Consider the following 18,034-nt stretch of genomic DNA (forward strand, 5'->3'; position numbering starts at 1 on the left):
AGCAGCACTCAAGAAATACAGCTGTCTGAAATCATTTAATAATAGGAACAATAACTACAGAGCTTCTACGAGTAACACTACAGTATAGTATAATAACTAGCGTGGTCCTAAAGATTCTAAATTGTTAAGGAGTTGTTAAGGAAAGACTAAATCGAAAGAAATCCAAATCACTATTGAGAACAGCATTTTTTTAAGGCAAAGAACTAAAATCTAATATTATCAAAGTGCAAAGTCTAGGATAGTTCATTTTATTCAAGAAAAATAAAGCACATGGATTGTATGGAGGATACAATGATGATTAAGAGGATTACCGCTTATAAGAAAAATTATACTCTAACTCAGTGGAGCTTATTTTAAAATGTTTGCATTATCTGTAAAAGTTCAAAATACAAGATTACTGTATTTTCAGAAATATGTTACAATTTTAAATTATAAGGTCAATAAGTATCCTTCCTTCTCTAAGATCTCTGAGTGGTATAATAGGGAAGACAGGAAAGAAGCAATGATGTAGCAACATTTTCACAGAATAATGATAATCTCACCAAGCCAGAAACTGCAGCAGTAGATGTTGCTATAGCAGGTATAATTCTACCTGCTATGCGCTTTGTTTTCAAACGGTCAGCGGGTTCAATACTATACATTTTGGCACGAAGATTTGATGCAGCTGTGATGAAATCTATGTGTCCATTATGATCATCATCTTTTTCAAATGAAAGCACTGCCATCTGAAGGTCATCTGATGATAACCAGAAAAACAAAGTTTGCTAGTAAGTAATAAAGGCTTTACTAAGTAAAAAGCAATGTGGGCTCACTACTGTTGAAGAATCTTTTGTTTAGCTTTGTAAGTAACTGAAAAATACCAAAAAAGAAAAAAAGAAAAAAGAAAGAAAAGTCAGAGAACTTAAATTATTGAAGGACATGAAAACGATGGCTTTAATACCACTAAATTAGAGAAATTTTGATATTAAAAAACTTTTCTAAAAAATGTAAAAATAAAGTTGTGGCAGATTCATGTCAATGTATGATGAAACCAATACAATACTGTATAGTAATTAGCCTCCAAAAAATAAATAAATAAAGTGAAAATAAAGTGAAAAAAAAGCGCCATGTACACTTACTATTAAGCAGTTTACAATAAAAAAGTCAACACTGGGTACTGTTCAAAAACCGGTTCCCTAAGTAATACTCTGAAATATTTTACCTCTGATAACTAAGAATAGAGTCAACTGGTCAAATAAAAACAAGTATTTTGGGGGAAGTTTTTTAGACTAATTTGTGGTTCCCCAAATCATTTTGCAGACAGGTGTAGCTTGATCTGTGATGAAGTAAGAAATGGTAATAAGTTTTTTCTAGAATTCTAATTATTAACTTAGGATATCAACTGTTTACTTGCAAAATAAATAGTTGGCTGTAAATCACAGTTGTGTCTGACTCTTTGAGACCCCATGAACTGTAGCTCAGACTCTGTCCATGGGATTCTTTAGACAAGAACACTGAAGTGGGTTGCCATTCTCTTCTCCAGGGTAACTTCCCAACACAGGGATTGAACCTGGGTCTCCCGCATTGCAGGGAGATTCTTTTACTGTCTGAGCCCATCAGGGATGCCCTAAATAGTTGGCTAATCTAGGCTTTTTTCTTGAATTTTACTGGTCTTTATGTAAAATCCCCAAAGTTTGGAAACTGCTGATTTAGGTAGTTAAAGGATGCGGAGGAGGTCTCAAAACATAAGCTAGTACAGATCTGTTTTTCAGTAATCAAAATTCAGTTTTCTACATTTAAGATCATTTAGTAAGGGTGTACAAAGGTCAGATTTATATTACCTGTGTATAATTATGGAAGCCAAGAAGAAATCTGTCTATAATTTTTTTATCCTAAAGTGATTTAACTGGGTTTCAGGTTTAGTCCGGCTTCTCTGGTATCTCAGCTGGTAAAGCATCTGCCTGCATTGCAAGAGAGCTGGGTCCGATCCCTGGGTTAGGACATCCCCTGCAGGAGGGCATGGCAACCCACTCCAGTATTCTTGCCTGGAGAATCCCCATGGACAGAGGAGCATGGTAGGCTGCAGTTCATGGAACTGCAAAGAGTTGGACATGACTGAGCAACTAAGCATGCATGCACACACACGGGGTTAGTCTCCACAAGGACTCCATTTTTCATTCATTATGCTAGCAGTAAGTTATAAAGCAATGACATAACAGAATCTCAAGGATTTAAAGAATCAGAACAACAAAAACAAAGCAGACTTACATCAGCCTTTACGGATAAGGAAATGGTGGAGAAAACTGGTGAATTTAATTATAGTTCAAGATGAACAGTGACTTTCATATGATCATGAAATCAAGTAATATCATTATTATTACTGATTTAATTTCACAACCTGTTAAAGCGTCTGCCTCCAATACGGGAGACCCAGGTTCGATCCCTGGGTCGGGAAGATCCCCTGGAGAAGGAAATGGCAATCCACTCCAGTATTCTTGCCTGGAGAATCCCATGGATGGAGAAGCCTAGTAGGTTACAGTCCACGGGGTTGCAAAGAGTCGGACATGACTGAGCGACTTCACCTCACCTCTGAGTGTAGAGCTTAGTGAAAATAAAATATTTTTAGCTCAAAATAGTTTTATAAGGATTTTCCCTTACTTGTGGTAGCTTCATTAGATGAAATAGCCTTTTCTAGTTGGAAAATAGCATTTCTCTCATCTTCACTGCTCACAGGAACATGGTCTGGTTTCCGTGCAGTTTCATCTGTTTGAACAACCTTTAAATATATGTATATGTATTCATTAACGATATCACCTCTTACACATAAGCTTAATTAATATATCTGCTTTTATCAAACAAGTCATAAAGAGGAAACATTCTATCTAGTTTAATTAGATTATTAACCATTATGGTCTAAAGTATTTTATACCTTATACTGGTAAATATTATTATTTACATATTTATTATCTACTACCTCACACTGACATAAACTCTATGAGAACAGTTTTTATCTGAGAGAATCTCAGTATATCTAAAATAAACCTGCCTAAGTTAAAAATACTTACTGAATACTTTATAAGATCTGAATTCATACAAATTTCTTTTAAAATTCCACACTAAAATACAGTTAATATTAATCAATAGCTTGCAATTCTGAAAAATCAACTTCAAAACAAATTATGTACCTCTAACTAGTGCAAAGTTCTTTTGTGTCTCAAAGAAATTGAAGAAATCCACAAATCATATAATATGGGCATGTAAAATATTTATTGAATGCTGACATGAAGTTCTATCTCAAAGAACATGTGTTCCTTCTTACAGCTGCATGCTTAGGACAGCACATAAAAGTAATTCATCTTTAAGAAATTACTTATTAAACACAAGGTCAGAGAAGTTCAGATCAGTTCAGTTCAGTAACTCAATCATGTCCGATTCTTTATGATCCCATGGAATACAGCACGCCAGGCCTCTCTGAGGCCTACTCAAACTCATGTCCATCAAGTTCGTGATGCCATCCAACCATCTCAACCTGTCGTCCCCTTCTCCTGCCTTCGATCTTTCCCAGCATCAGGGTCTTTTCCAATCAGTCAGTTCTTCGCATCAAGTGGCCAAAGTATTGGAGTTTCAGCATCAGTCCTTCCAATGAATATTCAGGACTGATTTCCTTTAGGATTGACAGGTTGGATCGTCCTGCAGTCCAAAGGACTCTCAAGAGTCTTCTCCAATACCACAGTTCAAAAGCTTCAAGTCTCTGGCTCTCAGCTTTCTTTATAGTCCAACTCTCACATTCATACACGAGTACTGGAAAAACCATAGCCTTGACTAGACGGACCTCTGTTGGAATAATGTCTCTGCTTTTTAATATGCTGTCTCGGTTGGCCACAACTTTTCTTCCAAGAAGCAAGCGTCTTTTAATTTCATGGCTGCAGTCACCATCTGCAGTGATTTTGGAGCCCCCCCAAATAAACTTTTGTCATTGTTTCCATTGCTTCCCCATCTGCTTGCCATGAAGTGATGGAACCAGATGCCATGATCTTACTTTTCTGAATGTTGAGCTTTAAGCCAACTTTTTCACTCTTCTCTTTCATCAAGTGGCTCTTTAGTTCTTCGCTTTCCACCGTAAGGGTGGTATCATCTGCATATCTGAGGTTATAATATTTCTCCTGGCAATCTTGATTCCAGCTTGTCCTTCATCCAGCCCAGGTTTCTCAAGATGTACTCTGCATGTAAGTTAAATAAGCAGGGTGACAATATACAGCCTTTACATACTCCTTTCCCGATTTGGAACCAGTCTGTTGTTCCATGTCTAGTTCTAACTGTTGCTTCTTGACCTGCATACGTTTCTCAGGAGGCAGGTCAAGTGGCCTAGTATTCCCATCTCTCTAAGATTTTTCCACAGTTTGTTGTGATCCACACAGTCAAAGGCTATGGCGTAGTCAATAAAAAAAAAGTACATGTTTTTCTGGAACTGTCTTGCTTTTTCGATGATCCAGCAGATGTTGGTAATCTGATATTCTCAAACCAAGAAACCAGCTACATCATTACTAAAATACTTCTTTTTTTAAAAAACACATCCAATTCACATTTTACATACTAAGTATTATTATAAGTATTTGGGGACTTCCCTGGTGGCTCAGATGGTAAAGCGTCTCTCTACAATGCGGGAGACCTGGGTTTGATCCCTGGGTTGGGAAGATCCCCTGGAGAAGGAAATGGCAATCCACTCCAGGACTATTGCCTGGAAAATCCCAGGGATGGAGGAGCTTGGTGGGGCTGCAGACCCATAATTCAAAAGGAGTCAAGGAAGCAGTAATTTTTATTTGCCAGAATGTGCAGTTGGTATATTTGTCTGTGGCCATCTGTTAACTAGGAGTGCCAGACCCTGAAGCTTTGGGGAAACTGCTTCAAGGAGTTTTAAGCTAATTAGTCCTGTTAAAATTGTGGCTTATTTGCTCAGGATAATATATTACCCCTAAACTTCAATACAGAAAGAAGCAATTCAAGTTAGAAAACACTGAAGAGCAGTAAAGACCTGCAAAGTTATTGATGCATATTTCCTTGGTGGCTGTCTAGCAGTTCTGTGCATTAAAACATGGGCTAGGAATGTTTATAATGGAATTTTGTTTATCCTTTCTGTACTTTTGTGACTACAAGTCATGAATATCTCATTCAGAAAGTCCATTTACTTGTACAAAATGAACTACCTACAAGTTTCCTTTTCTCTGAAATAAAAATGCAGAGTGGAAGATTGCAAAACCATTTTTGACTTGAATTTTGCATGGAGGCAGTCATTACTCCACATTTTCCAGTATAGTTAAAGGATAAGGGGAACAGAAGGGTTCTGTTTATTGTTAAGGGTTTACAGTTTATTGTTACTGTTGAAAGTTTTGTGGCTTATTTTTTTTAGAGTACATACAAAAAGGGGTATGATGAACTGAAAAAAATATTTAGTATTTCAGACTTTCCTATTTACCCTGCGTACATTTGATGTTCCACCTTTATTAATACTCCCTGTCTCTCTCTCCTTCCAACATATTTGCCTGGCAAAATTCCAACCCTTATTAAAATCCTATTCCCAGCTATTCTACAATAGCATCCAAGCAGCTAAACTGCCTTTTCTCTAGACTCATTTGGTGGAATACATTATTGGAATTAACATTAAGTTGATCCTAAGTATTGTCTCAAAATTATACATTTTCTAATTTCTCACTTAGCCCATGGCAATTATTCATATCTTTCTTTTTTTGCTCTGCTCAAACATCCTCTATCTTTTCCCCATCACTCAGAGTTATTAATGTTTCTTTTCTTCAACTAAGAAAACAACAATCTTTTTTCACCCTCTCATACTCAGAGCGATTCCTTAAATACTGTCAGAGCTACAGCAAAATATACACAAAATTCAACCTCTTAAAACTTCCCCTACTTCATTCAAATCACCATCATCTCTTGCCTATAATATCCTAATAACTTATTTTGCTTCCTCTCTCATGTCTCATATAATCCTTAACACAACTGCCAAGGTCTTCCTTTTAAATATGTCAGATTGTACCCTGTGTTTTAAATCTTCAACTGCCTTACTCTATAATAAAACATAAAGTACTTATCATAACCCTTACCACCTCTGCAATGTCACTGTCTATCACTCTTCTACCATAGTCTCCTCAAGAAAAATTCTCTCGTTTTCTGTCTCTGCTGTTTGCACTGTTTTTTCAACCAGATAATAGCATGGCTCATTCCTCATTTCCTTCAGGCTTCTGTTCAGACACAACCATATCAGAGAAGCTGTCCTCTTTTAGCTCACATAAAATGTCACCAGCTACATCACCTTTGTTTTCCCTGCTTTGCCTTTTCTTATCAGCTCTTCTGCCCATAATACAATATTACATAATTATTGGCACTTTTTAAAAAATAGTCTGTCTTTGGTCCCTTAGAATATAACTCCTACAAGAACAAGAATTTTGTTCATTATGGGCTTTTCCAGGTTTAGAATGAAACTTGACACAAGAAGTAGTTCAATGACTATTTGCTGAATGAATGAACTTGTACACGTACCTTGTCAGACGGTTTGAATTCCTGAATCTTTACTTCAGAAAGAATATTCAACAGGATATCTGCTGATAAGTCCTGATTTTTAAAACAGTAATTTTTATCACCATATTCTTAAAATTCTGAATTCTAAAGCTAAACACAACCAAAAAATGGTACTTTAACATGCTAAAATATTTGAGTAATTTATAACTGTTTAGACCACATCTGTTTGTTTGTGACATTTACTTTTACTTCTATAGAAATATCATCCGTAACGGCTGGGAGGTGGGGGCGGTGCATGTAAGAAAGTACTTAATAGTCAACGTATTAGTTGACCAAAATCTTAGTCTTCCAAATTCTTAAAAAGTTAGTTTTAGGACTGCTTGTGAGTCTCACACAGAGTGCCCTGAGATCAGGAACTATCTTTTCAATGTTTTACAAAGTTCCCTGCAGAAAGTTTTATTCAATATATGCTGACTCAATAAATAAATGAATAAATAAGTAAATGGGATTCATATCTTCAGAAGCTGGAAAATATTTACATGGTTCAAGATAAACTTAGATGAATTTAAAGCTATATACGTTTTTATTATTAAGAATCTGCTTAGGAAAAACTGAGACATAGTGCTTTTGAGGTCACTTACAACTCTTATCACAAATTACCACTTTTTTCACAAGAAGAATAACTAACTGGATACCACTATCTTTACCAGATATTTATGGTATATTTTACTGTGTTTTAATCCCAAAAGGGATTAATCTACATTTTTATGTAGATTCAAAAGAGCCAGTGCTAGTTATGAATCTGGCTATGTTCTCCCATTCAGCCTAATACCTAAAAGTATTACCATTTATTTAGCTCTATTATGCATTTGAGGATGAAGATTCACTAATGCAGACCTCCCTTTCAAATAAAACTGCATTAGATCCTTTATATATTAGTCAGTGAAGGCAATGTCTAAGAAAAAATGTATAAATGATAAAAGTTACAAAATATTAATATGGGAGAGCATTTTCAGGTCTCCTGCGATGCACATAGGTTAATTTCACAAAATAAGCCAAACAAATGTTAATAAAGAGAACCACTAAGGAATATTTAAAATTTGTTATGATATAGGTCACTTTGGGTTTTCAAAGTAATTATAATAGTTAAAGTTTGTAGGTCACAAACATTTTAAAAACAAAGATAAGATTTCTCTTACAAATATTTGTTTGACTACCTAAATTCAGAAAGAAAAATTCAACTTTCTTCTACTTAGTAATGCTGCAATGAGGTGTTTAGCTTCTGCTATATTAGAAAGGGCAACACTACAACAAAAGTAAAAGTTTATATCAAAGAATGATTCCTATAAAACACGTTCTAATGATGCAATTAAGCTAGGTCTTCTTGGGGTTTGAAGAATATCTTACCTCTTCTGTAAATGGGATGCAATAGATTGTAGCATATAATTTTGCAGCGTTTAGAAGAAAACTGAAGTGCCTTTTGAAATTAAAAAAATAAAGTGTGAGTGTACAATTTCAAAGATGTTTAATTCATCAGAAACTATAGCCTTTAAAATGTTGAAGACAAGTAATGTTCAGGATTATTATTATTTTTTTAATTAAGCAATGAAATTCTGGTCTAGACCAAGGCATTGCCAAAGCTATAAAAAAGAAAACATCAGATGTTTATTTTCATAAGGACTATTATTCAGGTAGTGATCAAGACTACTCTGGGGAGAGAAGTGGCCAGAAGTAGAAAATTAAAGTATTGAAAGAAAATTCATTTTAATTCATAAGAAAATACTGCAAATTTGGTTTTAAAACGTGTATAATAAGATCAAACTAAGCAAATGAGTGTTTAAAAACAAAAAAGTCAAGTTTTACAGAAGCAGCAGCAGGATAAGGTGACTAGAATAAGCTCCAGAGGAAAAAACAAAGCACAGAGTTACTTGTTGGAAGTGCTTAATTAAGCTAAGTGCTTATTTAAAATGTGTACATAAAAGTGAGTGTGTGTGTTTATAAATGTGTATCTAATACAGATAGGATATACAGGTATTTACTCAAAGATCAACTCTTTTGAAAATTAATCTGAGAATATTTAGGGAGTTATTTAGTAATAATCATTCTCCCCCAAATAATCAAAGTTTCTTATATACTGAGTTCATTAAATAGGAGAACATTTGTTTTCATTTTACATTTTCTATGAATAAAGTCAAAGAGATGACACTTTGGTTGCACTTTAGAAAAGATAAAAATAATGAAGCTATTTACCATGTAAATAAACAGATTTATCTATGTGGGGAGAGGAGAACTGTGGCTTGCTTTCTTGGCCAAAATGCTATGATAATTCTTAGATTAAGATGGATGCAATATTTTAACATTAAAATGAAGTTTTTACCCTGCAATGTAAACCTAAACAGTTAAGAGGTTTACAATGAAGGATATATACAAAACTGGATATATATACTTACAAAGGTTCATTTAGATCAAATTTTAATGGAGAGGGGGGTCTCTTTGGTGACTGCCAAAACAAACCTAACAAAATGAAAAAATACATTATTTTCAATTTCAGCAGTCAATAATAAGCCACATTAAACTTTCTTCTCAATACTTACTGCCATCTTTTAATCGTGTGTCCAGAGGGAAACAGTGAAGCAGCTGAAGAGCCTAAAGAAAAAAACTGAATTAAAAACAATCACTACTCATTATTAACTGAAGTAAAAAAAATAAAAATAAAAAGATATACAGTAAAGTCTCCCAGTCACCCTGTACATTATCTGTCCATTCTCCTGTCACTGACCCTGACCCTCACTTGGAATAACCTCTAGCTATTTTTTTATCAGCACTTAACATATATATTTTTTGCACCTATGACAAACATGAATATAGATTATTTTATCCCTTTTACACAAATGGTGGCATACTTTACATCTCATTCTGCCGCTTTTGGAGAAGGAAATGGCAATCCACTCCAGTATTCTTGCCTGGATAATCCCGTGGACAGAAGAGCCTGGTGGGCTACTGTCCACGGGATTGCAAAGAGTCAGACATGACTGTACAACTAAACAGGAAACTGCTCCTTTTGAAGAGCTAATTCTTAAACAAACCAACCAAAAAATCCAGTAAAAATACATTACATTTTTTATTTTGAAATGATATGATGTTTGAGATTTGCTTCAAAACCATCTAGGGGGAGGGTACACTAGGCGAGATATATATGAAACAGGATTTATGTGAGTTCTGTGATTCTGTGCATGCATGCCCAGTCATGTCTGACTCTTTGTGACCATGGACTGTATGTAGCCTGCCAAGCTCCTCTGTTCATGGGATTTTCCAGGCAAGAATACTGGAGTGGGTTGCCGTTTCTTCCTCCAGGGGATCTTCCCAACCCAGGAATAGAACTCACATCTCCTGAGTCTCCTGCACTGGTAGGCAGATTCTTTACCACTGAGTCACCTGGGGTTCTATGAGTTGGTAATTGTTAAATCTGGGTGAAGAATATATGAGGAGTACATGGAGATTCACTACATGCTACTTCCTCTATTATTTCTGTGGTTGAATTTTTCCATAAGAAAAAAAGTTAAAAAACCCACAGACGATAAAGACAAAAAAAAAAAAAAAGAGTTCTTTAGATTTTGAAACACGAGGTCACTGATGGTCATGGTAAGAATAATTTCAATGGCCATGGGGAAAGAAGACACATATTGGGTAGAGATATGGCAACAGTGAGTACAGACCACTTTTCCAATAAGCAGAGCAAAAAAAGGAAGTGAAATGTAGGGTTAAGTATAATTAAAAAATGTTTTAAAACAGATGAACTTATTTTATATTTCAATAGGTAAGAGTCTAAAAAGAGGGAGAGATGAAAGACAGTGATGGACACATTTCAGGAACCGTATGTAACTGGAGAAAGAATAACATCTAACATTTCACTAAACATTTATGGACATTTATTTATGGGCCAGGTTCTATGCTAAATACTTTGGATGTATTAACTCACTTAATCCTCACCACTATACTATGAGTCAGGTACCAATTTATAACCCCCTTTTTACAATGAGGAAACAGACAAAATGTGATTGTTAGATTTAGATGGAGAAGGCAAAATTCCAACAAATTTCTGATGGAATCTCTATTTTCTCGATCTCTTGTTTTAATTTGAAAAAAACCCTTCTTTTAAGACTGATTAAATGTATTAAATGTATTCCTTTCTCTAGAAGGAATCTGTATTTTAAAACCCATTTTGTACACAGAAAGACAAGAATTACTTAAATGCACAACTGACAAGACAACAAGTGGAGCTGAAACACATTCTACCTAGTAACTCAGATGGTAAAGAATCTGCCTGCAATGCAAGAGACTAGGGTTTGATCCCTGGGTCGGGAGGATCTCCTGGAAAAGGGAATGGTACCCACTCCAGTATTCTTGCCTGGAGAATGACATGGACAGAGGAGTCTGGAGGCTACAGTCCATGGAATTACAAAGAGCTGGAACGACTTAGCGACTAACACTTTCACACTTGAATCAGTAACATTCAGAAAGAAATTGGTTGTGTGTCCATCACTTGTTCTCAGTTAACCTATTCATTTTTGAAAAGGTTCCAGAAAGAAAGAGTAGACATTTCAGGTCAATTAAATGAATGTTATAATAATTAAATGAGTCAAGTTTAGACTTTTTCTAAATGTTTTACAGTATACACATACCTTATGGTTAAAATATTTTTCAAACTTTAATCTTGCTAATTCTACACACTGGGACCAATTTCTAGGTCTTCTGCTAAGTAACTTAATCACTTGAAAACAGCCTTCTAAACTGTGTCCGGTTTGTATCTTCTAGAATGAGGAAAAAACAAAACACACACATGTCCAATTAATCACACAAACATACACATGCATTTCCCAGGAATTGTTAGGCAACTTTTGAAGTGCTAGCTCATGTGCCTTAATTTATTATTCTCATATCAAGCTCCCTGTCTCTGTCTTCCTCCTTTCCCTCTTCTTTTCTTTTTTGGAGGGGGAATGGGTAAAGATCGCATGTAAAATTTTAACTCTCAAACTGTTTCTTATCTCACAAGTCATCCTCATGTCTGGCTAGCTGCAAGTTAATACTATAAATGCACTTATTATAAGAAGTGCTATGAAGTAATATTTTACACTAAAAAGTTGGCCTTTTTAGTGCAGAATTGAAGGAAAGTTAAGAAAGCAGCTTTGATGCTGTCCTCACCATGAGACTAATAAAATCTGAAACCTTGGCCTATTTCTGAAATTTTCACTAGAACTTACCTCAGTTTTTTCCAAAGAGCTTAACAATCTTGTTTTATTATTTGTAGCTATCTCATCATTATTATTATATACCCGTATTAGGCTGAACCATATGAACTGCTGTTCTGTGAGTCAAACATGGTAAAATAGTGGCAATTCCATATACTTTGACCAAACTAAAAAAAGAAGGGTTATTTGTGACCTGCTAACTTCAAGATTCCTCAAATACTTAATTACTATGTAAATAATAATGCATAACTGTTTAAGAATGTAAAATAAATGATTTATAGGCCACTTGAAAGTAAGATTACAATGACAAAATGTTGGGGTTAGCAGATACAAACTATTATATATGGAATGGATAAACAACAAGGTCCTATTGTACAAAACAGGGAACTACATTCAATATCCTGTGATAAACCATAATGGAAAAGAATATGAAAAACAATGTGTGTGTGTATATATTTGTATATATAGAAAATGGAAGCATCTTACTATACTGCAGAAATTAACACTATACTGTAAATTAACTATACTTCAAAATAAAGTGTATTGATTTTTACCTGTAAGACTTCTTCTGCAGATGGATATGTTTGCCAAAATTTGTTAAACAATGAAGGCTTGTAGGAAAAGGAACTTTCAAACTATAACAGAAAAGAGGAAAAAAATATTATAAATAGGAGTCTGTTTAAAAGATAGAAATACCATCTTTTCTACTTCAGAGAAAAATTTCTTATACAATATCTTTGTTACCTTATCTCTTGCCCATTGTATAGTGTGTTCAATAGCAGCTGGAAAGGATTTTAGGGTACAAAATGGTATTTCTTCTTCTGGGGGATCCCGCTAATTTATAAAAGATGACAACAGTTAGCAGCAATGACAATTTTTAATGGATTAAATTTACTTGAGTGTTTTAAGACCATTAAAAAATAAAATTCAAAAATGAAATAAATCCAACTTTAAAAAAATCTTTTTCCTAGGCATTAAGAGGAAACATTGATTCTTTTGACACTCAACAGACTTGTTTATATGGCAAGGTAACAATAAACTCCTCTGGTATCATGTAGTACCATAACAGACTATCATTATATTATAATATATTATAATAATATAATATAATAATCATTATAATAATTATATTATTTTTCTCAAAGCATAAAGGTAACATTTAAAACTTTATAACACTGTTTATTTTGAAAAGTAATTAGAGAATTCCTGATACAGTGCTCAGCATACCATGAGTTTCTTTCTCCAGGAAGAAACAATATTTGCAAACAGGAATCATGTGCTCTTGATGCTTGTTATGGTCTCTTACAGAAAGCATGTATTAAATAAATGACAGATGTCTTTGTTGTGTCATGTGAAAATGAAGAAATCTATATTTATTACAGGTACTTTTGTACGTTTAGTCTTACTGGCTTACCCAATCTAAAACAACTCACTCTGTCTCTTTTTACTTAGAAATTTTTTTTGTTGTTATTGTAAAGATTTGCGCTTATTATTTTTTAATTTTTTATTTCATGGCGGTGCTGGGTCCAGTGTGCAGACTTTTTCTACTTATAACAGGAGGGGGCCACTCTCTAGTTGCTGTGTGCAGGCTTCTCTTGTTATGCAGCATAGGCTCTAGGGCACACAGGCTTCAGTAGTAGCAGAGTACAAGTTCAGCAGCTGTGGCTTGTGGGCTCTAGAGAACAGGCTCAGAAGTTGTGGCACACAGGCTCTGCTGCCCCACGGCATGTGCAATCTTCCCGGACCAGAGATCAAACCCATGCTCTCTGCCCTGGCAGGTGGACTGTTAACCACTGGACAACCAGGGAAGTCCTTACTTAGAGATTTATATTTTACTTTGTTGATCTATAAAATACCATGAAATATTTTATAAGCCAAGAGGAAAGTCAGAAGGAACATTTAATTCTAGTTTTCCTGAATATGAAGGCACAGTCTATAAATAAATAGGAGAAAGTTTGGGAAAGATGTGGTAGTATGAGAGAATCAAGACTTTCAGAAATTTGCAACATCCCTATTTTGAAAATCTTCCAGAATGACCCAGGCATATCATGAGTTTCTTCATCTAATTTACTTCAAAGCAAACTTATCAACTATGTCTCTTATCATGTCTTTATTATATAAACTTCTGATTTCATGAGGGGGAAACAAATTTTATTAAAATTTAATAATTTTACTAAACCATATATATCCATTAAATAAAGGGAATGTTTATGCTTATAAAATAATATTCTTTTAATTTTACAAACAGGGCTGACCTTTTAAAAATTCTTTTTAAAGCCTACAATTATTTCCTAGACTAGTGATTTTTAAATTCAGTATCACTTGTAGAGGTTAATAAAAAAATTACATCTCTATCATTTATATAAAATACACAGGTATAAATGACTTGGTTCCTCATATGGAGAAACTGAGTCTTCAGTAAGGTTTTGGGTGGGTCACTAAGGTTGTTAGGAAACTAATCAAGCAGCAATAAGAAACAGTAAACTCATAAGAATAATATTCCAGAAAGACCAGAAACAAAATTCTGATGATTAAAAAAAATACATTTAGGGCTTCCAGGTGTCTCAGTGGTAAAGAACCCATCTCCCAGTGCAGGAGGCACAGGTTCAATCCCTGGGCCGGGAAGATCATCTGCAGTAGGAAATGGCAACTCACTCCAGTATTCTTGCCTGGACAGAGGAGCCTGGTGGGCTACAGTCCATGGGGTAAGTAACAGAGTCAGACATGACTTGGCAAATAAAACAACAACAAGAAACTAAGTTTAACTATATTTAAAATAATGTCTACGCATATATGCACAAACATCATTGGCAGATCAAAATCAGAACTGATTAAGGACGCTTAACCAAATGTGCTGACTGATAAAGAGAAACAAATCATGAGATAGGAAAATGATAAGATATAAAAAAGAAAGATTTACTTAAAAAAACTGGTTCACTTACATGACTATTATAGGATTCAGTTAAATGAGGTACAATAACTTCAGTGTGTCCCTTAGTGCCCATCGTTCCAGAATCTAAGAGGGGCCGTAGATTTGCTAAGCATCGGCTAAGCAAAAAGAAGATAGGTAACAAACATAGATGTTAGCAATAACAACGTTAAGCAGAGGACATTCTACCAATGTTTACTGACCACTACACATGTTGATCACTTCTTGGATATAATATTTTAGGAAATAGATACATTACCACCAAAAACCCATTTATTATTTCCATCCCCTTTCTCCCATAAACTTTGTTGCTCAATGTAGCAACTTTTGCCTCCACCTTCCATTACCAAAATTGAATAGTTTTAGAATAAGATACACTATATTTATCTTGTTGTAAAACTCCTACAAAATTGTGCACTTTTTTCCTTGGGTTAACTCTTCATTAATGTATTACTCTTTCTTCTCTTGCTTTCTATTTCTTCTTTGGTTATTTTCTGTATTTTCTGACTCTCTCTCTATATGACTATATATATAGAACTCTCTCTGTATATATCTACCTTACTATAGGCTTCCCTGGTGGCTCAGTGGTAAAGAATCTGCCTGCAATGCAGGAGCCACAGGTTCTATCCCTGGGTCAGGAAGATCCCCTAGAGAAGGGCATGGTAACCCACTCCAGTACTCTTGTCTGGAAAATCCCATAGACAGAGGAGCCTGGCAGGCTACAGTCTGTAGTGTCACAAAGAGTTGGGACACAACTGAAGTGACTGAGCACAAACACACCTTACTATATCTTTTCAACATTTTCTTTATCCAAAACCTTCTTTCTAAAGAGTTACAATATCTATATTCTATATAGTTTCATTTGTTAAAGTTTCTTTTTGTTTTTTGCTGGCCAAGATTACAAACTTTCCATTATACTCTCAACTGATAAATATTCCTGCTAATAAATCTGCTCTAGCACTCTAACATTAAAGAGTCATATAAACATGTAAGAAAGATTATATAAAGTATGTACATCACAGTCATTTATTCATCTACTTATTTAAAAAATATTTACTGAATGACATCATGTATTCAGCACTGAAGATAGAGTGATGGGAAAATAAATAAAAACTGAATAAATGATTTAGTGAGGAGACAAACATTAAATAAATATGCATGTCAATAAAAATAAGTGCAATAAAGGAAGAAAACAGTATTATGAAAGATTATCAGAGAAGGATCTAATTTAGAATTTTGGGGTTAAAGAAAGTCTTTTTCAATAAAGACATTCAGGCTGAAACTAAAAGGATGAGGGGAATAAACTAAAGGAAGTGAAGAATAAGTAGGTAGATTTGGGATTGACTTTTAGAATATAAACACAATTTCTTGAGACTGAAGGAGAGTATGTGCAAGTCCCTGAGGTGAAATGTGTTAGATGTTCCCCTGTAAGAACAGAAGGAAAGAATGTGTAGCTAGAATAAGGAGAGCCAGGGAAAAATAGCAAATTATAAGCTGGAGTCACAGACAGGTGGCAGATACTCTATGAAAAAAATTTAGGTCATTTTAAAGATTTAAAATTTTATTCTATCTATAGTGGAAATCATCAGAAGTTCTGGGTTCAAGAAATATAATAGGAATGTAAAGAATAATCAGAAAATTTAGTAATTGTTCAATAAATAGGTATAAAAAATGAAGTAAAAACAAAACAAAGACAATTTCTATGAACCTGAATTTTAAGAACATACCTGTCTACATATCTCCTGGCTTCCACATTATCTAATGCTGTAATAATTATATCCTGCTTAGTATAGAACTCATCATTGTAAATTGCCTCAGTGGCTGAACATACTTTGTTCAAATGTGCATCTATCTTTAACTGAGGATTTATTTTCAGGATTGCATCAGCAGCAGTATAGCTTTTAGGCTTCTAAACAATATATAAAAACAGAGGAAATAAATGTTAACAGGAAAAATAGACCATGATTGAACATATACAATTTACATATGAAGAATAATGTAATGAGACTGGTTTTCATTTTTAGTTTGTGAAAATTATATTTGTTGTGGTCATGCTAAATCCCAATACTGCATATCAGAATTGATAATTCACACATTATTATGCCTAAAAAAGTTTAGAACACACTCAGCAAAATATCAGAAATGTAAGTTCCGCAGAAAATGAGCTCAGAGGTATGGTAATTTAACATTTTAAAATCTAAAATCTTTTTAAAAAATTTAACATTTCTGGATGGACATATTTAAGAAATTATTTGTTTCAGTTATAATTTTTTAAAATCACTGGTGTCATTTCAAGTGTTACAAACTGTAAACATTAGAAGTTTAAAGCAAACAGGCCTTAATAGTTCTTCTATAAGTAAAATGCACAAAGTTCAGTGAATGAATATTATGACATAAATTTTAGTTCATTAAAGACCCTGTTACTTAGTTCTTTATATTTGGATAGGTGAGTCATTTGGTTAACTATGCCACTTATACAACTATATAAAAGTATGCTTTATCTTTCTGTTTATGATATTTCTAAGCTAATTTACTAAGATTCTCAATGAGCTGTAAAACAATAAAGTGAAAAAACATTTCTAAAGTCAGAGCAAAGTTACTTGACTGTTTCTTTTCCTGACAAATATTTTGACCTCTTTAAAAAAAGACAGAAAATAAGCATTGGTTTCAATCAAAACAGATTGTTAAATAATCAAACAAGATCAAAAGAGCAAAAAATTATCTTAAACTTTATCTGTTTTATAATAAAACTTAAAAAAAAAGTGTCAAATCTGTCACCTATAAAAAAACTTTAAATTAGGGAACCAGTTTTTATATCCTTAGAAATTGAATATATGATACATCTTGATTATAAAATGACAAAAATATTGCCCATGATTCACAACTCAGATTTTAACACCCAGAATCAATACAAAAATAATTTTTATATTAAAATGAAATTATGTATTTTCCCTGTCGATAATTTGAGAGATTCTAATAAAATAAAGATACTATGCTTGTCCAAGCACCATTTTCTATTTTTCTATTTAACACAACAGAGGATTTAAATTTGAATCAGTATAACAACACACCTGTATGTGATGAGGACGAAATAGGAACTGTCTATTCAAGTTGGATTTTTCTATCAAGTCAGGATCTGTTACTGTAACCTAATATCAAAGAAAAAAAATGCCTGAAATTACATAAGAGATAAGTTTAAACTGTCTTCGCTTTCCTCTGAATGACTAACTCCCACAAGTTATAAATCATTTTGGCTGGTGAAAGTTATAATAAAAAATACTCAAAACTGGTTACCAATACTACTGTTTTTTTACTTATATTTAAAGAATATTTAGCATAGGAACAT

At 33.9% G+C, this 18,034-nt stretch overlaps 1 protein-coding gene across 1 annotated transcript in view; it reads right to left on the reverse strand.

Moving 5' to 3' along the window:
• UBA6 (ubiquitin like modifier activating enzyme 6) overlaps positions 1-18,034 on the reverse strand; it is an 88,594-nt gene that overhangs the window by 6,382 nt on the left and 64,178 nt on the right. Inside the window, exons 18-29 of the mRNA XM_068975030.1 lie at positions 17,760-17,837; positions 16,416-16,597; positions 14,702-14,807; positions 12,504-12,593; positions 12,314-12,394; positions 11,193-11,321; positions 9,105-9,156; positions 8,961-9,024; positions 7,918-7,987; positions 6,532-6,603; positions 2,638-2,755; positions 543-736 (exon numbers count right to left, since the gene is read on the reverse strand). Coding sequence (XP_068831131.1) covers positions 543-736; positions 2,638-2,755; positions 6,532-6,603; positions 7,918-7,987; positions 8,961-9,024; positions 9,105-9,156; positions 11,193-11,321; positions 12,314-12,394; positions 12,504-12,593; positions 14,702-14,807; positions 16,416-16,597; positions 17,760-17,837 — 1,236 coding nt within the window. The remainder of the gene's footprint in view (positions 1-542; positions 737-2,637; positions 2,756-6,531; positions 6,604-7,917; positions 7,988-8,960; positions 9,025-9,104; positions 9,157-11,192; positions 11,322-12,313; positions 12,395-12,503; positions 12,594-14,701; positions 14,808-16,415; positions 16,598-17,759; positions 17,838-18,034) is intronic.

Source organism: Capricornis sumatraensis, chromosome 7 (assembly GCF_032405125.1).
Source record: "Capricornis sumatraensis isolate serow.1 chromosome 7, serow.2, whole genome shotgun sequence".
NCBI lineage: Eukaryota > Metazoa > Chordata > Mammalia > Artiodactyla > Bovidae > Capricornis > Capricornis sumatraensis.